We start from the raw sequence: 24,267 nt of genomic DNA on the forward strand, positions 1-24,267 counted from the left end.
ACTGTAAACTCTCTGAATGCAGCTGTATTCATCAGTGGACCTGTACCGCCGGTCAGAGGAGGAGACGAGAGATTCAGCAGGTTGTTTACACTGAATAAATGGCTTATATCAGCATGTGCTGACCACTCAGTGCACTTTATCGACAACTTTAATATTTTTTGGGAACGCAGGCATCTGTTCAAAGCAAATGGATTTAATTTTAACAAGTCAGGGGTGAAACTGTTCACCTCCAACTTGTTTTATTCCATACGTCATCCATCCGTGCTTGGTGCCAAGGCTGAGATAAACGAGGAGTTATCTCATAAAGAGGAACAAACAGTACTCCAAGAACAGACAAAGCCCAGCAGAAACCTTGAGGAGGAGCTCCATCTGCCCCCACCCGGGAAGAGCCTCAGAAAGGAGAGACATCTAAGGCAAGAAGAGGGGTCCCTATTTGCCTCCAACTCTCTCAACAACACCAACGACCAGGACAAGGGACCACGACCTTCCCCAGTCCCCCAAACCCCTGACAGGCCATCACCCTCCTCCCCCTCCCTTTCTCCCTCCTCCCCACACCTGAAATTCACTGAGGAGATGATGGAGCGGGTCAATGCTGGGCTCAGATCTACCCCCCGTCCCAATCCCTTTTTGTCCCCCATAAACCCCCCACCAGAGCGGCCAAAGGTTCGCCATCGAGCCCCACCCTCAACAGAGCAATCGAAGTCACATTGCCCAGCCTCGCCCCCCTTAGTTCCTCTTCATGCCCTGTCTCCGCAGTCTGATGCGTGATGTGTGAAGGGTCCGGGCTGTGAGGATTATGGCAGTGATGACTTTTCCCAGGAGAAGCTGGGACCCTGTTTACTAGAAGGTTTTAAAATCTCTGTACTTTTAGGTGACAGGAGACATGTGGCCTGGTCAAAACACAGAGAGCTGCACTCTAAAAGATCTTTAAACATAGTAAACATACCTTGTGTGCCACAGACTGCTCCCAAACACGAGGGGACAAGTAATACCTCTAAAACACTTAAGTTGGCTTTATTAAACATTAGATCTCTAGCTGGGAAAACATTTTTAATTAATGATTTAATCACTGAGCACAGCCTTGATTTTATGTTTTTAACTGAAACTTGGTTGGACCAAAGTAACAGTGGAGCTGTTCTCATCGAGACGACCCCTCCTAACTACAGTTTTATCAGTGAGGTCAGGGCGAGCAGGAGAGGAGGAGGGGTTGCTGTCTTATTTAATGAATCATTTCAATGTAAGCAGCTATCTCCTGGAAGTTTTCAGTCTTTTGAATATGTGGCTTTACAGCTGAAGGCCCCATCCAAAGTTGTGTTTCTTAATGTTTACAGGCCTCCCAAATACTGCACAGACTTTTTTAATGACCTCAGTGAACTGCTGTCTGTGATCTGTGTTGATTTCGACTGTGTAATTATTGTTGGGGATTTTAACATTCATGTGGACAACCCTCAGGACAAAGGGACTAAAGACCTGAGTAACACTCTGGGCAACTTTGGGCTGACTCAGCATGTAACAGAGGCCACACATAATAGAGGACACACTCTTGACCTACTGATCTCCAAAGGCCTGAGCATTTCAAAGGTTACTGTGTCTGATGTGGGCCTGTCTGATCATTACTGTGTTTTCTTTGAAAGTAAAATCTCAGCCCACACAAATATATCAACAACAGTGATCACAAAACGGTGTATAACTGAACACAGTAGTGCAATTTTTAACCAGGTCTTCCCATTAACACCTGACCTGCCCAGAGGGTCAGTCAATGAGCTCGTCAATAGCTTCAATGCTAACATGTTAAATGTAATGGACACTATTGCTCCCATTAAGGTGAAGGTTATCTCTGGAAGGAAAAAGTCTCCATGGAGAAACTCCACACTGGTGAAAAATGAAAAAAGAGAGTGTAGGAAAGCTGAGCGCAGATGGAGAAAAACAAACCTCCAGGTTCATTATGACATTTATAAAGAGAAACTTCACAATTATAATTTACAACTGAGGAATGCAAGGAGGTCCTACTTCTCTGACATCATCACTAAAAACAGCCATAATGCTCGGGTCTTATTTTCTACAGTTGACAGGCTAACAAACCCTCCTGTGTCAGCGGCAGCTGAACTTCATTCGACCATGGCCTGCAATGACTTTGCCAAATTCTTCACTGAAAAAATCCAAAAAATTAGACAAGCAATTGGTACATCAACAGCAGATCCAGGATATGTACTGTGTCCACCAAAAAACTGTTTAAACACCATGAAACAGTTTCAACCTATTAACAGCAAAGACCTGGAGGACATCTTAGGTCAACTGAACTCCTCCTCCTGCTGTTTAGATGTCCTGCCAACAAGTTTTTTCAAAAAGGTCTCAAAGACTTTAGAGTCAGACCTGTTACAGATCATCAACTTTTCTTTATTATCAGGTGTGTTTCCAGAACCACTAAAAACTGCTGTAATCAAACCTATACTGAAAAAGGACAATCTTGACAAGACACAAATGAACAACTACAGGCCGATCTCAAATCTCCCGTTTTTAAGTAAGATCATTGAAAAAGCAGTTTCTCAACAGCTCAGTTACTTCTTAAAACAGAATAACTGCTACGATGCCTTCCAGTCAGGTTTTAGACAGAACCACAGCACTGAAACCGCTCTGACCAAAGTGTTTAATGACATATGTCTGAATACAGACAGTGGAAAAATGTCAGTCCTAGTTTTACTGGATCTCAGTGCAGCATTTGATACAGTTGACCACAACATATTACTCAAACGACTGGAGAACTGGACAGGTCTTTCAGGAACTGTACTAAACTGGTTCAAAACATACTTAGAAAACAGGAAATACTTTGTATCAATAGGTAACTTCACATCTGAGCAGACAAGTATCACATGTGGAGTTCCCCAAGGTTCCATCTTGGGACCCCTTCTGTTTAACATCTACATGCTCCCACTGGCACAGATTATAAACAACAACAAAATAAACTATCACAGCTATGCAGATGACACACAAATATATATCACAATGTCACCAGGAGACCGAGGCCCTGTACAGGCTCTTGGTAAATGCATTGAGGAAATTAATGACTGGTTGTGCCACAATTTTCTCCAGCTAAACAAAAACAAAACTGAGGTAATAGTCTTTGGCGCCAAAGAAAAACGATTACAGGTCACCAGAGAACTTCAATCTATACATCTAAAAACCACAAACCAGGCGAGAAATTTGGGTGTAGTGATGGATGCAGACCTAAACTTAGAAAAACACATTAAGACAATAACAAAGTCAGCTTACTATCACCTCAAGAATATATCAAGGATAAAAGATCTGATGTCTCAACAGGACCTGGAAAAACGAGTCCATGCATTCATCTTTAGTAGGCTTGATTACTGTAACAGCATCTTTACAGGTCTACCTAAAAAATCAGTCAGACAACTACAGCTCATTCAGAACTCTGCTGCTCGAGTCCTCACTAAGACCAAAACAGTGGACCACGTCAGTCCAGCTCTGAGGTCCTTACACTGGCTGCCTGTCCGTCAGAGGATAGACTTTAAAGTTCTGATGCTGGTCTATAAAGCTCTGAATGGTTTAGGACCAAAATACATCAATGACCTCCTGACCCAGTATGAACCATCCAGATCCCTCAGGTCATCTGGATCCGGTCTTTTATCAGTTCCCAGAGTCAGAACCAGACACGGAGAAGCTGCATTCAGCTTTTATGCTCCTTATATCTGGAACAAACTCCCAGAAAGCCTCAGATCAGCTGAAACACTCAGTTTATTTAAATCCAGGTTGAAGACTCACCTGTTCTCAGCTGCATTTGAATAAAGCACCAAATCCACACTTTTAAGATTAAACTTCAAAACTTACATTTAACTACTGATTTTATCTACTGTTCTGATTTTATCTGTTTTGATTTTATATACTGTTGTTTGTTTGTTTGTTTGTTAATTAGTTAGTTAGTTTATTTGCTTGTTTTATTCAATTTTAAATCATGCTTTTTAATTGTTCTTGTTTCTAATGTCTCTGTAAAGCACTTTGAATCACCTTGTTGTTGAATTGTGCTGTACAAATAAACTTGCCTTGCCTTGCCTTATTAAGTGGTAATAAGCATACGGTACTGCTTCATTTCTCTGTTGTCTTTGTCATCAGTCCAATGACACAAGAATCAGAGGTTTAACAGTGTGTGGCTCCCTCTAGTGGATGTTGTGGAGTATTCTGTTGCCTTTGCTCCAAAGGTTTTTGTACAGAGTTTTGCTGTTTCCTGTCACTGTGGGCTGCAGAGCACAGTAGTACACAGCAGAGTCTGTCACTGCAGCAGAGGAGATCTCCAGATGAAACTCACTTTTGTCTTGATCTTTTCTAAACTTCAGCTTTTCGTTTTGCTCTGAATATTCATTGATGAGAAACTGTGGAGATAAACTGGACTTTTGTTTGTACCAGAAGAAGTAACTGACAGAGCCTGAATAGTTGCAGGAGAGAGTCACAGTGCCTCCTTCCAAACTCATCACTACATCTTTAGATGGTGTCAGTAAATCCTCAGAGGATCCTGAAAACAACAAAGACATATTTCACCATCATGTTTCTGCATCTTTAAACTTAGTTTATAAAAAGTGAATCAATTCAAACAACATCCAGATATTTTCATGTCCATCATCTCCTTTTACATCTCACTCCATCTTTTGATGACTCACCAGTCTGAAAGGAGACTATCATCATCCAAATGAAAAGCAGCAACATGATTTTCTCTTGGACTGAATGAACAATAGAGAGAACACAGCAGCTCTTCAGCTCCTAAATGAAGCCTTTCATGTTCACTGCTGTAGCTCCTCCTCTTGCTGAGCTCTGTTTCCTGTCACTGTTTCCTCATATCTGCAGAGCGCAGAGTCCAACACCCACCAGGAACAAATTCGCTTTATTTCCAGCTATGTGGATCAAGCTCTTGGAATGGTTGCAGATGCCTTTGCTGGTTGGGGTCAGTGATGAATCAGGTGAGGAGGATTCAAGACTGAGGCGAGAGATAAGAATGTGCACTGAATGTACTCAGCTGCATGAAGAGTACATGAGATTTTCTCAGACACAATTAAATAAAACCTGAGGAAGGTCAAAGGTCGTCACTTGTATGTTTAACTACAAACTTGTGATCTGGAATTCTTTCACTGTTTTTTGACAGTAGCGTGTTGTTTACCACAAAGTAATTCAGACTCATTCATACCACAGTAACCAGAGATGATAATATATTTGTAAATATATAACTTTCTACAGGACTGAATATAATATCTTTATGTAAAAGTCCGGAGCCTCTGAGGAGTATCCGAGTATTTATAACATTACACAAACATCTCCATCACAGTGTTCATGAAATGCTGAGTTTATCCATCTTCTGGGTGGGCCTACGGAGGAGTTTTGAAGATTTCCCTGTGAGGGAGCTGGTGGTGACCAGCACCAGGGGCCTGTTCTTCGTACCTCGCTAAGTAAGTTAGCTGGATTAGATTGTTGACGATTTCGCGTGATCTTTGATCGTTCGGTTCCCCGAAGCTCATCCGGGACTTGCTGTCATAGCAACAGAGCCGTAAGCGTAAACCTGCTGGGGAGCAGGTTTACTTTATGTAAACAGGATTAGATCGCGGCCACGCAGGTATGCCCGCGTCATTTATACGAAAGCAACAGCGATATTCCACCACTGTTTCACCATAAATAAATAACATCAATGTAACTAAAGATAATGCAGCACCTGATCCATTTATTGATGTCACACAGATACATACAGGTCATTTCCTAAAAAAGGGAAATGTACTATTAACATTCTATTACATGTATGTGATTATTACAGATGTAATTCATATTTCAGAGTAGTAATAGTAAATTACTTCGTGTAATCAAGATGAGAGACCACGGCTATAAAAGCGAAGGTGGATTTGGGAAGCCTGTTGCAGCCATGTCCTGTCCGTATACGCGACCAACCCATTGCGGAAGGTGCAAGATTGATAAGGAGAGTCCTCAGAATTCAGCGTATATTGCGGGATAGACAGGATCCTTTAGCTCAGCGCGACAGTGTGCTCATAGAGAGATATCGATTTTCCCGTGAGGGTATTATTTACTTAACCAACTTGTTGACGAGGGGGTGCAGGACCACCACCTGTCTTTTTTTGCTCTGCCCTTTTCTTGGTTGCTGTTATGAACAAACTAACAGAGTATTAAAGGCCAGTATTACCTTGCCAAGAGACGCAAAGCAATCTAAGAGATAAATATTACCATTCTGTAGAATACTCCTGTATTCCACTTTTACTTGTTCCCATGTTCTTGTGGGTCCTGTTGTGGCTCTAATGTGAAAGGGGATATAATATAACATATTATAATATAATATAATGCCATATGATATTGGACAATATAGTGTCATATGATAGATCTACCCTACCGCCTACTGGTGTTGGCCAGAGGGGCCGATGGCGCGATATGGCAGCCTGGCTACAACCGTAGCTGCCTCCACCAGTGTGTGAATGTGGGAGTGAATGAATAGTGGCATTGTAAAGCGCTTTGGGTGCCTTGGAAAGCGCTATATAAATCCAATCCATTATTATTATTATTATTAAATTACTTACGAGTTTAATTTGTCAGCAACTTCCTGCCAGCCCTCTCTCCTTGCTTTTGCAGCCTTTGCAGTTTTCTCTTGCGTTTTAATTAAACTCTGAAACTCCTGAAATCCCTCAATCAAGAGTTCTTGCTCTGCTGCCGAAAAATACCGAGTGCGCTCCTTCGACATTTTCGCCGACCAATCAGCGGGTTGCCGATCAATGTTTCTACTATCGATGCGTAGCCCCTTTTACGACACCCAGTGATGTCACATTCCTGCGTCCAGCTGTACTAATCGTCAACAGCAGGTGTGTTCGGGGAACCGGATTAGCGAGCTCACGGTTAGCGCGATGGTTTGGTCTTGGATGTAGTGAGCGACGTACGAAGAACGGGCCCCAGAGGTTCTAATTTAATAAACAATATGCCGAATGTTTAACAACTGAATATAATAAAAATTTATTTGTGGCCAGTCAAACAATAATAATAATTAATAACTTATTCTGGCATTACTTTGTAAGTTTTTAATCAAACTTTATATATTTTGATCAGAAAGCACATTTTTGTTTGTTTGTTCTGAGCTCACCAGATCAAACAGTAACTCTTTTTATAGGGATCATGTTAAAGTTCAATATAAGAAACGTATTCAGATCATTTCAAACCAGAAAGCTTAAAATTCAAATGAGAATATCTGCGATTTTCTTGTTTTCCGTGGATGTAGAAAAAAATTGATTTCAGCTGGAAACTGATTTGAAACAGAGAAATCTTCGACAGCGGAACAGTTAAAGGTAAATGCCCTCTGCCGGAGCAACAACCGTGTGACACCAAGCGGAAATAAAGAAAGGAAAGGCGCGTGTGTGAACAGAGCCGGGAGTGTGGGACCGAAAGAGTCAGCACATCACTGTGGTGTTAGCGGCTTTGCACTGACTCCCCGAGCTCTCTGTAATACTTTACATTCATTAATAAGAGAGAGGGGGAGGTGCGTTAATCACGTGACACCAGGCGGAAGTAAACAAAGGAAAGGCGCAAATTGCGTTAGCTTTCCAGAGACTGTTGTTGTGTGAGCTGAGTGTGTGAGCCGCGGCAGCAACGATGCCTTCAGTTCAGTATCTGAGAGAGTTCATCAACGAGCGACTAACTGCTGCTGCTGAACAAATATTCTTGGAGTTTGAAAAAACGATCGTCCAGTACGAGGAAGAGATCGACCGTCAGCGCAGACTGCTGGATATCACCTGGAAACCCCAAATCAAGCTGCACATGACAGGTGAGTGTCCCTCTGAGGGAGGATCCTGATCACAGCTCTGCGGGACGTTTCTGATTGTGAGGACTTTTTGATGTGAGCTAACAAAGAGCAAACAGAGGACAGGACTGCACGAGTGAAGTTGCCCCCCACCTTCTACAAATCCAACAAAAGTGGTATCTAACGTTTGTGCTGCAAACATTTTCGTTTGTGCTGCTTTCATTTTAAAGATATTCAAGAAAAATTCTAGAGGTCATCAGAGGTCAACCAGCTCCCCCACATTAATGGAATCAAACAAATTTGATGTCAAACTTTTGTGCTGCAAAAATGTTTGTTTGTGCCGCTGTCGTTTTAAAGATATTATTATAAGCTTCTAAAGTTCAACCAGCCACTTTCTTTACTGTAAAAAACATTGAGAGATATTAACCAGCATTGGATATTTTTTTCTCATGATCACACTCTTAAACCTAGTAATCAAACTGCTATAACCTATTTAAAAACTAGGTTAAATATAGCATTTAAAATAATTAATGCATTCTGTTGGAGAAACAACTTTATTTGCTGGTAACAAAATACAAAACTACGAGAACAACGTGGTTTATGTTTCCTGTTAGAAAAGGTAAATACATGGAACTGTCTGAGCCTCACAAGTCTAATACAATAACTGAAAAATAACAGCTATTTCCATCATCTAACTCACAAACTAGAAAAGGACTTTCTTTCATGAAATCTTGCCATCACTCCTTTGTGTAGAGCACAGCGTGCGGACATGCGCTGGTGTTTTCAGATGCTATGGTTACATCCTTCCTTAGGTCATCATACATCTCCCAGATGTACGGGGTCCTGTTACAGAATGTCATATAATGCCCGAGTGTTTCTGGTGTTGGGCCCTCCTGAAATGTAATGACTGCTTTCAGTGTGAATTTCTCTCCTTGAAGTAGCAGAGTGGATGGGAATTCAGTAAGCAAAAACCTTTTTGGACTGTGAAAACTGTGCTCCAGAGTTTCTGTAGAGCCTTTTCCAAGGTCTGTGTCAATCCATACAAGCTCTCTCAGGGTGAAACTGTGACAAACAGTCCCTGTGCAAAGTTGCTTTCCTGATGAATCTGTTTTAAATGCTGTTGGAGATGCATCAGGACTTTCGATTGGTCTTAGGCATGGCGATGCTGGAAGGTTGAGCCCTTGTTCAACAGCAGACTGAAGGTGAGCTATGCCAGAAGCTGACAGATCAATGGAAACAAAAGGGATTTGCCTTGTGTTTGGTGTGTAAAGTTTGCAGTACTGGGAGGAACACTGTCTTGTGAAGTGAACACTTGGATTTTCCGTCATTGTTTTTTGAATTACTGTGGACACATGGCACTGTGCATCAACACGATGAACAGCAGTCTTCAACTGAACAGGGCAGAATATTGAGCTCAGCACCTCTGCCCTCAATGAATAGGCATGTTGAGTGACACCCTTTGAAGCAAGGGATTTCACAAGCTGGAATACTTTGTTCTCCTCTGAACTATTCAACATGTTTTGAGCAGTAAGACTGTCACAGAAAGCGCAGCACAGACTTTGACAGAAGGCATCAAAGGCACAGGTGTTCATGACACAGTATTGTCCTTTGCCAAGTTTGACTGGCTGTTGATTATTTCCATTTTTTAACAGCCATAGCTTTACTTTTTTCTTTTTCACAGCTGGATCTGAGTGGAGCCATTCAGGACAAGGGGAGAGGTATGGTTTGGTGGAACTGCAAGGCCTCTCCAGTTTTCCAAAGCTGCTGTTTCTTCAATGTCCATGTCTGTGTCAATTTTGGGCTCCTGAGAGGGGTTATCATCCACTTCCTGCTCCACAAAGGCTTTGTGTGGATCCTGACGCTTCACTGTACCATCCTGTCTGGCAACCTCTGCTTCTTTTCGTATTTGTGTTGCAGAACAGATCTGCATGTTTCCTTCAATGAAACCAAGATGTCGTGCAGTGAATTTATCTATCCTTATAGGGAGATTTTCATGCTTGAACAGACCATGTTTAATGTTCTTGAACTCTGCTTCAACATTAGCTGAAGTTATCTAATGTCTTCTTCTTCCTTGTCATCAGAAACAGACATAGTCTCATCTGCAATCTTTCTTTTCAGATTTGATTTGGACACTTCTGACATAAGGGGGATTTTTTTCCGAAGCAAGACACCAAAGCATTCATTAATGTAGCTTCAAATCTGAATGATGTGTTAAAGCCTTAACTAAAGCACCAAGTAAAGCTAAGGAGAAATCACAGATGGCCTCCTTTGGGATTGGTGCTCCAGCACGAATCCATTCCGATAACCATCTTGTGATTGCCTGGACATCATGTCTCTCTGACAACATTTGCACCACTGAGACGTGAGAGTTGTCCCTTCCTGTTAACACACCTTGATACAGGAAGATGTTTCCAGATAAACCATTAGGCCTGAGAAGCTTTTTTACAGCTGAGCCAGTCGCATCAAAGGCGACTATGGGTGCTTTGCAGTCTTGTACAGCATTTGAGTTTGACTCCAGTAGTGACAGAAGAACTTGTCTAATCCAATGTCCCAAATGCTTCCACTGGGAGGGGAACTGTATTTTAATGAGTGGAGAGACAGTATTGGGTTTTTATGAGCAACTTCTAGTTGATTTTGTTCGTGTTTGTCTTTGCGCAGAGTTGTCAAATTTGGTAGATGGCTTGGCTCTGGATCACCAAAGTCCATCAGCTTTGCTGCCTCTGATGCTCTCCACACATGGGGCTGCAGTCTGCCTTCACCAAGTTCTTTTGTTACTTGTGCCCTCAGACTTCCGGGCATGGCTCTCTTAGAAAAGCCAGTGTGCATGGATTCATCCGTGTTTGCCATTACACACTTCAGCACCATTGGGCAGTGATTTCAGGTTCCTTTTCACATGTAATGTACAGCTGGCCAGCTTCCCTTTTCTTGAAAGTATTCTTTTTGTATGTGACTTTATGTGGAATCATATGTATCCACTGTTCAAATGGGAGCTCCACAGTCTTGCAGTCTTTGTTTTGAAAAGGAGAGCTGCTTTGTTCAAAATCATTATCATTGTCACTGCTGTCTGTGTCAGTCTCTATTCGTCACTGTAATCCAGAGCAGCCCATACATTGTCTGTTTAATTTAACAAAAGTGTAAAGAGCTTTTGGTGTCATCTTTTCGCCAAGTTGTTTGCATAGATTTTTCTATATGTCACTTGGAGTTGAAACTTCCATCTTTTATGACTGCTTCTTTAGAAGCACGAAGGACTTCAAATACTGCAGTTTTGTCCACCACTGATTTCTTTGGCATCTGTCAAGCAAAAATGACAAATGTGATATATTACTGCCATAATTTGGTTATAACTTTAGTTCTACATCTTTAAGTGGACATAAAATTACTTTGATACACTGTTTTGACGTAGTGAATTGAAGTGTTGATGATTGCTGTTGCTCATGGAAGCTAGCTTAAAAATGCAAATGAGAGAGCTAGCACATGTTTTCTTCAACTCTTGTTTTTTTTCTCTCAGAAGTAGAATGTGTGTGATAGCGCCCCCTGGTGATCACAAACCGAACACAGGTCGCTATGTTTGCTTTTTTGGCAGAGTTGTACCAGTTTATCCTTAACAAGATCTAGTTCAAAATTCATTTGATCGGCATAAAAATGAATTTAGTCAATGTTCATAGCTCATCATCAAATACTTGTAGATAAATCCAGGCTCTGAGATAAATCTGTGTCAATGCCACACGTGTTTAATAGCCCTTTGGGACCATGGCTACAGAAGTTTGGCTCTTTCAGGTAACATTGACAGTTACCTGAGATTCACAGTTCTGCAGGCTGTTTGGAGCCGTTGAGCTCAGATTTGCTGAATCACTGAAGTGCACGTTAATTTTATACAACTTGCTCATGACAGCCCACATACAAATGACAGCACTTTTGTTAATATTAGCATTTGAATTAAAAGCTACAGTTCACATATTATTAGGTTAATGTTTTAACAACCATTAGCATTTTAGCATATACCCTGCTGGTAGCACACTAGATGGAGTAAGGTAATGTTAAGAAACATGGTAGTCAGTGATCCACAACCAGCTTATTGGCTCAAAACACCTTATCTAATTATAAACTGATACGCACCTACGGGCATGCCCCTTTAAATTTCTTCAGATAGGCTCCAGCGCCCCCGCGACCCTTAAAAGGATAAGTGGAAGCGAATGGATGGATTGATGGAATTTTATAAATATCTTTAAAATGAAAGCGGCACAAACAAAAAATTTGCAGCACAAACGTTTGACACCACTTTTGTTGGATTTGAAGAAGGTGGGGGGCAACTTCACTGACAGGACTGCACTGTGCTCCATTCAAACAGCAGGCACTAAAATCAGCCTGGATTTGAGTTTTCTTTATGCAAGTAACAGCATAAAGTTAGAACTGTGAAAGTATCGCTTTAAAAGAAAGTGTAATGTAAAATACCCTCATGTATGAATGCATTAAGATGCAGATGCAGATACAGCGATAGAAGTCCTCCTGTGGGTCTCCAATAATATGAACGCATCAGTGTCATTTCAGGCAGCTCATGGTCATTTTCATCACAGACATTCTGCTGATTGTGTCCTCAGTTCTCAGTAGCTTGGTTTGTAAAGGTTCAGACTCAGTGTGACTTAGCGTTGCTAAGTGCATCATATAGGTTGTTGCTTAGTTACAAGGCATCAACTCCGTTGCCTTTCTTTATCCCATCCATAAACAGAGACCAGTACTTGCTGAGTGTTTGTGTCGTGCGCTTGATTAGATGTAGGAAACATAAAACAGGTTTTCATCTTCAGATGTTTGAGCACTGAGGATGCAGCCTGGTCACATACAGGTAGATCCACCCTCTCAGTGTCAGGGCCTTCGTGCATCAGTATAAAACAGACACACACTTTCTTTGGCTCTCGGAGGAGGCGGACGCACTTTTCTCCTCTCCCTTATCTTTCCTGCTAGTTCTTATGTCCTTGTCTAGTCTCGTGTCTTTTTTTGTATTACTTTCCCTGGAACACTCTCTCACAGTCTGTGTCTAAAACCTAAAAGAGAATTATGGATTTGATCAACTGGTCTCTGAATGCTATTGACACCCTTTAACGTGAAGTCTGGGCTCGGGAGAACCCGAGTGCCCTGGAGGGACTTTCCCTGCCGGATACACGATGGACGGGTGGCAGAGGATCGTGTGCCTGGCGGGACTGTCGATCGAGGACGCTGAAGATATCGACCTATTCGGAACCACGATAACAGGGTTCTTGCTGATCGGAGCTGGCTTGGCCCTGACTTATCGGAGAATTAAGAGAGCGGAACCGGCTGTTCAAACCCCACCAAGGCTGCCCGCTGGGATTGGAACGACAGGTGCGACTTCTCAGAAAGGGCTCACTGAAGGCAGCATGGTTAAGAGCTTGGAGGCGCTAACGGCTGCAGTGAATGCTCAGAATAACACCTTTGAGCGTATGTATGTTGGATTATATCAGGAAAGAATCAACTCAGAACAACATCTCTGGGTGGAGCTGGATTACACCTCGGATCAGTTGGCTGCGGTCGTGAGGTCTCAGAATCTGCTCTATGAGCAAAAAGAGTGACAAGACCACAGAATCGACGGCTAATAACATCACGGAGAAGCTCGCAGCTATTAACGGGAGACTGAGAGACCAGTGTTGGAGTGTTAAAAAACAGCTTGAAATTCTCAATTACCATCATAACCTGGCTACCCCTTCGGCGCCAGCTCAAGGCTGGAGCCGAACAACAACACCCTGATAACGACTGTGTTGAGTCTGTTCCTTCCCACTCTATGCAAGGCCACCTGGGTTGGCTGGAAGACTGTTTACTTAGCCTGGCAGGGCGAAGGACACTGTGTCAGCTGAACTATAGACACGCACACACATACATGTACAGGGAGTGCAGAATTATTAGGCAAGTTGTATTTCTGAGGAATAATTTTATTATTGAACAACAACCATGTTCTCAATGAACCCAAAAAACTCATTAATATCAAAGCTGAATGTTTTTGGAAGTAGTTTTTAGTTTTAGCTATTTTAGGGGGATATCTGTGTGTGCAGGTGACTATTACTGTGCATAATTATTAGGCAACTTAACAAAAAACAAATATATACCCATTTCAATGATTTATTTTTACCAGTGACACCAATATAACATCTCCACATTCACAAATATACATTTCTGACATTCAAAAACAAAACAAAAACAAATCAGTGACCAATATAGCCACCTTTCTTTGCAAGGACACTCAAAAGCCTGCCATCCATGGATTCTGTCAGTGTTTTGATCTGTTCACCATCAACATTGCGTGCAGCAGCAACCACAGCCTCCCAGACACTGTTCAGAGAGGTGTACTGTTTTCCCTCCTTGTAAATCTCACATTTGATGATGGACCACAGGTTCTCAATGGGGTTCAGATCAGGTGAACAAGGAGGCCATGTCATCAGTTTGTCTTCTTTTATACCCTTTCTTGCCAGCCATGCTGTGGAGTACTTGGACGCGTGTGATGGAGCATTGTCCTGCATGAACATCATGTTTTTCTTGAAGGATGCAGACTTCTTCCTGTACCACTGCTTGAAGAAGGTGTCTTCCAGAAACTGGCAGTAGGACTGGGAGTTGAGCTTGACTCCATCCTCAACCCGAAAAGGCCCCACAAGCTCATCTTTGATGATACCAGCCCAAACCAGTACTCCACCTTGCTGGCGTCTGAGTGGGACTGGAGCTCTCTGCCCTTTACCAATCCAGCCACGGGCCCATCCATCTGGCCCATCAAGACTCACTCTCATTTCATCGGTCCATAAAACCTTAGAAAAACCAGTCTTGAGATATTTCTTGGCCCAGTCTTGACGTTTCAGCTTGTGTGTCTTGTTCAGTGGTGGTCGTCTTTCAGCCTTTCTTACCTTGGCCATGTCTCTGAGTATTGCACACCTTGTGCTTTTGGGCACTCCAGTGATGTTGCAGCTCTGAAATATGGCCAAACTGGTGGCAAGTGGCATCTTGGCAGCTGCACGCTTGACTTTTCTCAGTTCATGGGCAGTTATTTTGCTCCTTGGTTTTTCCACACGCTTCTTGCGACCCTGTTGACTATTTTGAATGAAACGCTTGATTGTTCGATGATCACGCTTCAGAAGCTTTGCAATTTTGAGACTGCTGCGTCCCTCTGCAAGATATCTCACTATTTTTGACTTTTCTGAGCCTGTCAAGTCCTTCTTTTGACCCATTTTGCCAAAGGAAAGGACGTTGCCTAATAATTATGCACACCTGATATAGGGTGTTGATGTCATTAGACCACACCCCTTCTCATTACAGAGATGCACATCACCTAATATGCTTAATTGGTAGTAGGCTTTCGAGCCTATACAGCTTGGAGTAAGACAACATGCATGAAGAGGATGATGTGGACAAAATACTCATTTGCCTAATAATTCTGCACTCCCTGTACTGATACTGATAAGCACTCACTGACGCATCACCCTCCCTACCCCGGATCCAACGCCACCTCCAACGCTTACCTCCCCCATGATGTGGACATCGGGTCAGCTGGAGGCGCAGTCGAAAGATTGCAGCGGTTCCAGATCAGATGTCCACACTGGAACTCTTTCCCCTGTTGCTTGTCTGTGTTTATTGTGCTGTGGTGTGTTGATATCTGTGCATTCCTGTATTATCCTTTTGTGTTGCACATTTCAATGTTTTTTTTTTCCTCGCTACCTGGCCTGACCTGTCTCCCCAATGTGATGTTTGTATTGTATGTACGGTCGGCAAGGTCTGTCATCCCGGTTGTGGCCAAAAGACCTGCAACTGACAAATAAAGGCCATCTCATCTCATCTCAATGGCTGTATCCCAATTCAGGTTCAGGCCGCATTTTTTTTTTTTTTTTTTTTAATTTATTTATTTTTTTTTATCGCTACTGCTGTTCAAAATCCCATAAGGCTGGCTGACATGATAGACGATGGGCAGCGCTGTGAGTACTCAGACTGTGTTTTGATAAGATCTTGGAGAAGAACAACGGGAATTGAGATAATTGGTGACCAGTGACGGACATTAGACCAACTGTAAAAATTGGATGCAGTTGTTCGCACTAAACCCAAACATTCACCATCTTCACTCATGCAGCTATCCCACTGGCGCCAAGGTCGAAGCTGACTGGAACAACAAATTGTTCCCATGATTACAGGATTGTTGTCAGAACTCTTTGTCCCTCCTTCAAGGCCACCTGCGTCCACTGGAGACTGTTGACCTTTGCTTAACCGGGCGTGGTGACACTTTCTCTCAGCTGAACACGGGATACACATGCACACGCACGAAACATGTACACTGATACTGATGCGCCCTCACTATCACCCTCCTTCCCCTGAATCCAACGCCTCCCATCCAATGTGGACTGATCAGCTGGAGGCGCAGGCGAAGATTGTCCCAGATCAGCTGTACACACTGGAATACTCTCCCATGTTGCTTGTCTGTGTTTTATTGTGTTATGGTGTGCTGATATTCCTGTATTATCCTTTTGTGTTACACATTTCACTGTTGTTTTTTTGTTTTTTGTTTTTTTTTTTCCTCACTACCTAGCCTGACCATCCCCAATGTGATGTTTGTATTGTATGTACTCTCTCTCTCTCTGTCTCTCTCTGTCTCTCTGTCTGTCTCTCTCTGTCTCTCATAATCTCATTAGTTGTCTTTTTTTTCCCCTCCAGACGTCCCACAGCAGCCTGTCTGTAAGGAGGAGGAGGTTCTCCTTGAGCTGCAGCTCTGTGACCAGGAGGAACCAGAAGCTCCACAGATTAAAGAGGAGCAGGAGGAACTGTGCAGCAGTCAGGAGGGAGAGCAGCTGGGACTGAAGGAGGAGACGGATACCTTCATGGTGACTTCTGCTGAGGAAGGAGAGCACAGTGAACCAGATAATGATCGTCTCATCACTAATAACGCCCCTCTTGCTGAGAGCCAAGATCAGGGAAGAAGCAGGAGTGCAGATCCAGGATCAACGAGAAATCCAAACAGTAAAAATGCAGAAAGCTCTGAAGGACTGAAGGAGGAGACGGATACCTTCATGGTGACTGCTGCTGAGGAAGGAGAGCACAGTGAACCAGATAATGATCATCTCATCACTAATAACGCCCCTCTTGCTGAGAGCCAAGATCAGGGAAGAAGCAGGAGTGCAGATCCAGGATCATCGAGAAATCCAAACAGTAAAAATGCAGAAAGCTCTCGTTTGTGCAAAAATCTCTGTAAGACTTGTGGTAAAATGTTTTCTAGGCCATCAGTACTTAGAAGGCATACACAGATCCACACAGGTGAGAAGCCATATTCCTGTAAAACATGTGGGAAAAAGTTTCGTCGAACTTGTCATTTGACCGTCCACATGAGATATCACACAGGTGAGAAACCGTACTCTTGTCAAACATGTAGTAAACAGTTTTCTGCGTCATCGTCACTTAAAGAACACGCAAGGCTTCACACAGGTGAGAAGCCGTACTCTTGTCAAACATGCGGTAAATTGTTTTCCAGGTCATCGTCATTTAAAGAACATGTACGGCTGCACACAGGTGAGAAGCCGTACTCTTGTCAAACATGCGGTAAAAGGTTTCCCAGGTCATCGTCACTTAAACAACACGCACGACTTCACTCAGGTGAGAAGCCGTACTCTTGCAAAACATGCGGGAAAGGTTTTTATCACAATAAAAGTTTGTCTTTCCACATAAGAACTCACACAGTTGAGAGGTCACATGTTGGTAACACCTCCAGTAAAAAGTTTTCAAATTCAACATCACTTAAAAAACACACAGAAATTCATTCAGGTAAATAGCTGCATTCCTGCAAAGCGTGGGGAAAGTTGAAATCCTCATTTGACTGGCCACGTAAATGTTGAACATCAGCTGTTTCCTCCTGCTGAGAGCTCACACAGGTGAGAAGCTGTAGTCTTAACATGTTTTTAGAAAAGGTCAAATATTTGGAGCTAAGTTTGACACAAATGTACAAATTCATGCTGGTTCAAATGTTTTTGCTTTTGGCTTGAAAACCTATTCAGACAATGATCGTTTGACTGTATTACATGTCGCAATGTGTGAACTAAATCTGATGATACCTATCATGTTGAAGCTTTTTCATTCGTCAGGGAACATATGATAAATCTTTTTTTTGAAATTGATGGCAGCACCAGGTCTCAAAAAAGGTTTGATAGAGGATTCTAGAGGCTCAGCAGTCCCCCGGCTCTTTGTTGTGTTTTTGATTTTCTGATGCTCCAGAGATTTCAATTTGTCTTTGATTAGTCAACGATTATTTCAATAAATCTTGTCTCCGCTTCCTGTGGGAAGACTTCCTGTTCTAGGCTTTAGTACCTCACCTGCTCAGGTCTGCCCACCTGTGAGTATCACCCTCTCGTCTCGTCCCACAGAAAATTAAAACAATGACCCAGGAGACATGAATTTGAAAATAATGTATTTTTAACATCAATACTTAAATATTTAGTCCTATTTTACTCAATAAGACTGTCCAAATAAAAATGAAATAAATACAAATATTAAGTAATATGAATTAAATTCTAGTAGTATTTGAACCAAAAATTCAGCTTTAACGTAAATAAAAAAAGATTTTGTTTTCCAGTCCAAAATAACAAGTTTCCAAAGTTTACAGATGATGCTGTTTTGCTGTTCCACTGCATTCTTCGTCAGTGTTGAGTGCAGTCTTGGCAGACAACATACAGTGGGGCAAAAAAGTATTTAGTCAGCCACCGATTGTGCAAGTTCCCCCACTTAAAATGATGACAGAGGTCAGTAATTTGCACCAGAGGTACACTTCAACTGTGAGAGACAGAATGTGAAAAAAAAAATCCATGAATCCACATGGTAGGATTTGTAAAGAATTTATTGGTAAATCAGGGTGGAAAATAAGTATTTGGTCAATAACAAAAATATAACTCAATACTTTGTAACTAGGGCTGAACGATATATCGCATTTGCGATAATATCGCGACATGATCAAGTGCAATTTTCTAACCGCAAAGGCTGCGATTATACTCTGGACATGTCCAAATTCATGGGCTGCATCCTCCTGAGGCCGCATTTGTAGACCGATTACGTCACAGCGACGCGCCGAAGGCTGTCCAAATTACTACCATATCCCAGAATTCATAGCGCGGCCCAGCCAAACTCCAGTTTCCAACAATGGCGGCCGCTATTAAGTTTTAAAATTACTCATACTAATCTTTCTGGGTCACAAAATAAACTTTTAACATATTTTCAGGCGAGAAAGTAGTTGTGTAAACATCAAATATCTGCTCGGTTTATCAAGATATCCCATATTTGCAAAAGTGCTTCGACGTTTTCAGAGGCGTCTGCTACCCACCAGCTCGACAGCTAGCCGGGAGCTCGAGGGTTACTGATGCGGCCGAGAACGGCACAACTCCCGGCACATCATTTTCAGATCACCGCGGAGTTTCGCTGCTCGGGTTAAACGTAATATATAAGTCACTTAGACAACCTAAAAATGTTATTGTTGGGCTTTTTTCAGTGTTTTGTTTGTTCGTGAGTAAATCGGTTTGGCTGAGATTAAAGTTATTAGATTAGATAAAATAAAACTTTATTAATCCCCCGGGTGGGTTCCTCCTTGGTTTTCACACAGCTGACTAAACGTCAAACAGAAAACTTATTAAACAGAAGTATGAGACAGTCGAGAATTTACACCAGTGTCTGGTTATATTTTAGATAGCAAGAAGCAGACGGCCGAGTTTATTAAACTCCACCGAGACAGCGGTGACGCTAATCAGAACTAGACCGTCCAATTCCACGCCTTTAAATTTTAAAGGCGTGTTTGTGTGTGTGTTTATACAATTGCTATTATGTTTGCACTTTATGTGTAATGTTACTGACTGCAGAGATCAGTAAGATGTGTGTATTTTTCATTTATTAGTTTTATTTATTTAATATTATTTTTTAATTGAATGACTGTCTAGTAGTTCACAGATGTCGAAAAACTGAGTGTGGTAAAGCCACTGATTTTGTTTATGTATATTTCTGCAATCTGCACATTGTACTGACTTTCATTTTAATGTTTACACCAGGGTTCCTTGTCAGCACTTTATGCTCAGATGTTTGTAAGCTAAAAATAAACTATTGTGTATGTTCAAATATACTGTTGTGATTGAAGAAGTTAAATAAAAATGTCAGTCATCAATTCATGCATCACCTCATGTCATCATAACAGAGGTCTGTCTTCCAGGAAAGAACAGTTTAAAATTAATGTAATATAGTATTGGCCATACTATATGATGTATTGCTTGTCTTTGTTTAATAATACAGAAGACAAAGACCTTAAAAAATAATCGCATATCGCATCGCAATCGCAATATTGGGGCAAAAAATCGCAATTAGATTATTTTCCATAATCGTTCAGCCCTATTTGTAACATAACCTTTGTTGGCAATAACAGAGGTCAAACGTTTACTATAGGTCTTTACCAGGTTTGCACACACAGTAGCTGGTATTTTGGCCCATTCCTCCATGCAGATCTTCTCGAGAGCAGTGATGTTTTGGGGCTGTCGCCGAGCAACACGGACTTTCAACTCCCGCCACAGATTTTCTATGGGGTTGAGGTCTGGAGACTGGCTAGGCCACTCCAGGGGCCCGTTCTTCGTACGTCGCTCACTACATCCAAGACCAAACCATCGCGCTAACCGTGAGCTCGCTAATCCGGTTCCCCGAACACACCTGCTGTTGACGATTAGTACAGCTGGACGCAGTAATGTGAGATCACTGGGTGTCGTAAAAGGGGCTACGCATCGATAGTAGAAACATTGATCGGCAACCCTCTGATTGGTCGGCGAAAATGTCGACGGAGCGCGCTCGGCTCGGTATTTTTCGGCAGCAGAGCAAGAACTCTTGAGTGAGGGATTTCAGGAGTTTCAGAGTTTAATCAGAACGCAAGGGAACACTGCAAAGGCTGCAAAAGCAAGGAGAGAGGGCTGGCAGGAAGTTGCTGACAAATTAAACTCGTAAGTAATTCAATAATAACAATAATAATGGAGTGGATCTATATAGCGCTCTTCAAGGCACCCAAAGCGTTTTACAATGCCACTATTCATTCACTCTCACATTCACACACTGGTAGCTGTCACAGCTGCCCTGGGGCAGACTGACAGAAGCCAGGCTGCCATATCGCGCCATCGGCCCCTCTGGCCAACACCAGTAGGTGGTAGGGTAGATTTATCATATCACACCATATTATCCAATATTATATTACATTATATTATATTACATTATGTTATATTATATCCCCTTTCACATTAGAGCCACAACAGGACCCACTAGAACATGGGAACAAGTAAAAGTGAAATATAAGAATATCCTACAGAATGGTAATATTTATCACTTATATTGCTTTTAGTCTCTTGGAAAGAGACCCTGAAATACTCTGTTTGTTTATAACAGCAACCAAGAAAAGGGCAGAGCAAAAAAAGACAGGTGGTGGTCCTGCACCCCCTCGTCAACAAGTTGGTTAAGTAAATAATATCCTCACGGGAAAATCGATATCTCTCTATGAGCACACTGTCGCGCTGAGCTAAAGGATCCTGTCTGTCCCGCAATATACGCTGAATTCTGAGGACTCTCCTTATCAATCTTGCACCTTCCACAATGGGTGGCTCGCGTATACGGACAGGACATGGCTGCGACAGGCTTCCCAAATCCACCTTCGCTTTTATAGCCGTGGTCTCTCATCTTGATTACACGAAGTAATTTACAATTACTACTCTGAAATATGAATTACATCTGTAATAATCACATACATGTAATAGAATGTTAATAGTACATTTCCCTTTTTTAGGAAATGACCTGTATGTATCTGTGTGACATCAATAAATGGATCAGGTGCTGCATTATCTTTAGTTACATTGATGTTATTTATTTATGGTGAAACAGTGGTGGAATATCGCTGTTGCTTTCGTATAAATGACGCGGGCATACCTGCGTGGCCGCGATCTAATCCTGTTTACATAAAGTAAACCTGCTCCCGAGCAGGTTTACGCTTACGGCTCTGTTGCTATGACAGCAAGTCCCGGATGAGCTTCGGGGAACCGAACGATCCAGGATCATGCGAAATCGTCAACAATCTAATCCAGCTAACTTACTTAGCGAGGTACGAAGAACGGACCCCTGGACTTTCAAATGCTTCTTACGGAGCCACTCCTTTGTTGCCCGGGCGGTGTGTTTTGGATCATTGTCATGTTGGAAGACCCAGCCTCGTTTCATCTTCAAAGTTCTCACTGATGGAAGGAGGTTTTGGCTCAAAATCTCACGATACATGGCCCCATTCATTCTGTCCTTAACACGGATCAGTCGTCCTGTCCCCTTGGCAGAAAAACAGCCCCATAGCATGATGTTTCCACCCCCATGCTTCACAGTAGGTATGGTGTTCTTGGGATGCAACTCAGTATTCTTCTTCCTCCAAACACGACGAGTTGAGTTTATACCAAAAAGTTCTACTTTGGTTTCATCTGACCACATGACATTCTCCCAATCCTCTGCTGTATCATCCATGTGCTCTCTGGCAAACTTCAGACGGGCCTGGACATGCACTGGCTTCAGCAGCGGAACACGTCTGGCACTGCGGGATTTGATTCCCTGCCGTTGTAGTGTGTTACTGATGGTGACCTTTGTTACTTTGGTCCCAGCTCTCTGCAGGTCATTCACCAGGTCCCCCCGTGTGGTTCTGGGATCTTTGCTCACCGTTCTCATGATCATTTTGACCCCACGGGATGAGATCTTGCGTGGAGCCCCAGATCGAGGGAGATTATCAGTGGTCTTGTATGTCTTCCATTTTCTGATGATTGCTCCCACAGTTGATTTTTTCACACCAAGCTGCTTGCCTATTGTAGATTCACTCTTCCCAGTCTGGTGCAGGTCTACAATACTTTTCCTGGTGTCCTTCCAAAGCTCTTTGGTCTTGGCCATGGCGGAGTTTGGAGTCTGACTGTTTGAGGCTGTGGACAGGTGTCTTTTATACAGATGATGAGTTCAAACAGGTGCCATTCATACAGGTAACGAGTGGGGGACAGAAAAGCTTCTTACAGAAGACGTTACAGGTCTGTGAGAGCCAGAGATTTTCCTTGTTTGAGGGGACCAAATACTTATTTTCCACCCTGATTTACCAATAAATTCTTTACAAATCCTACCATGTGAATTCATGGATTTTTTTTTTTCACATTCTGTCTCTCACAGTTGAAGTGTACCTCTGGTGCAAATTACTGACCTCTGTCATCATTTTAAGTGGGGGAACTTGCACAATCGGTGGCTGACTAAATACTTTTTTGCCCCACTGTAGGTGATACTGCCCCCACAGCTTCCTGTAGTGTGTTTTAGTTTAAATAAAAACAAAAAAAACATTTATGTGGTTTTAGGATGTGACAAGAAATTTCTATGTCGTGTGATCGATTATGTCGACGAATCATTGTAGCCCTACAAATGAACCTTACTGTTTTCAAAATGCTCCTCCACCTGTTTTCTTTAGCACCACTTAATTCTCCAGCCTTTGTTCTTCCATCGTGAAACATGTCGCTGCATTAAAGTCAAAACAAGTTCATAGTTTTCTTATAATTGTAGTTTTTTCCACATTTTGTTTTTTTTTTCTGTCCTATTTTGAATAAAACGTGTTTCTGAGATGTGCATTCTGTTTTTATTTCCATTTTACACAAAGTCCCAACTTTTTTGGAATTGGGTTTGTATAACTGCTGAAGGACAACATTCAATTGTTGAGAACATGGTTCGATCCTGGATTGTAGTCCAGGAAAAGACAAACAGTTTCCTCTGTGTCTGCCTTAGTGTCCTGAGATAAAATCATGCAGTGAATTTAGTTTTTCCTTTATATTGCTGTAATAAAAGTTTGTTTACTTATAATTTTGTATTTTTTATGTCTTCGTGTCTGAACGTTCCTGCAGTTGGTTTGTGGTTGATGTGGATTTGCTGCTCATGTGAATCCTCCCACAGTGTTTCATTAGCAACTGTAACCACAGTGACTCTGATAAAACAGGAATTAGCAGAATCCATCTGATATGAAGCTGTGCTTTGAATACCACTTCCCTCCTCTTTGAAGAGTAGTCAGATATCTGTGTTCAGGTTTTTGTACAGCCTCTTCTACACTTTGTATCACTGTGTTTGTAGAGCACAGTAGTAGAGAGCTGTGTCTGCCAGGGTTAGGGCTGCTATGGTCAGATCAGTTGTTGTACGTGATGTTTTTGATTCATATCGATTATTGGGAATATATTCATTGCCACTCCATGATCTTGCTCCTTTCCAGAGTATAAACTGAGGAGCCTGAAGGTCAGAATCATGTCTGTACCAGTGAAGTAGAAGACTGCTTTCACTCGTCTCATAGCTACATGTGAGTGTGACAGATTCTCCTTCTGTTTTAGTGACTTCAGGTTGTTGAGGAGTGATTGAGTCTCCAGCTGTTAGTCCTGGAAAAAGAAAGAAGAAAAGTAGTGAAATGCAGTCTG

General features: G+C 42.2%; 1 protein-coding gene across 1 annotated transcript; it reads left to right on the plus strand.

Annotated features, from left to right (window-relative positions):
* The first annotated feature begins 6,894 nt into the window (after nt 1–6,894).
* LOC113010319 (uncharacterized) lies at nt 6,895–23,668 on the plus strand. Its single transcript, XM_080292389.1, has 2 exons — nt 6,895–7,810; nt 16,478–23,668. The coding sequence occupies exons 1-2, from the start codon at nt 7,639–7,641 to the stop codon at nt 17,584–17,586; spliced, it is 1,281 nt and encodes a 426-aa protein (XP_080148515.1). The 5' UTR covers nt 6,895–7,638; the 3' UTR covers nt 17,587–23,668.
* Nucleotides 23,669–24,267: the final 599 nt, after the last annotated feature.

The sequence above is a fragment of the Astatotilapia calliptera genome, chromosome 18, assembly GCF_964374335.1.
Source record: "Astatotilapia calliptera chromosome 18, fAstCal68.1, whole genome shotgun sequence".
In the NCBI taxonomy this organism is placed as follows: Eukaryota; Metazoa; Chordata; class Actinopteri; order Cichliformes; family Cichlidae; genus Astatotilapia; species Astatotilapia calliptera.

What these genes read in the sequence shown, in the direction of transcription:
- LOC113010319 (XM_080292389.1), top strand. Translation starts at nt 7,639, where the DNA reads ATGCCTTCAGTTCAGTATCTGAGAGAGTTCATCAACGAGCGACTAACT. An exon ending in AATCAAGCTGCACATGACAG is followed by an intron (nt 7,811 to 16,477) that starts GTGAGTGTCCCT and finishes TTTCCCCTCCAG; the next exon opens with ACGTCCCACAGCAGCCTGTC.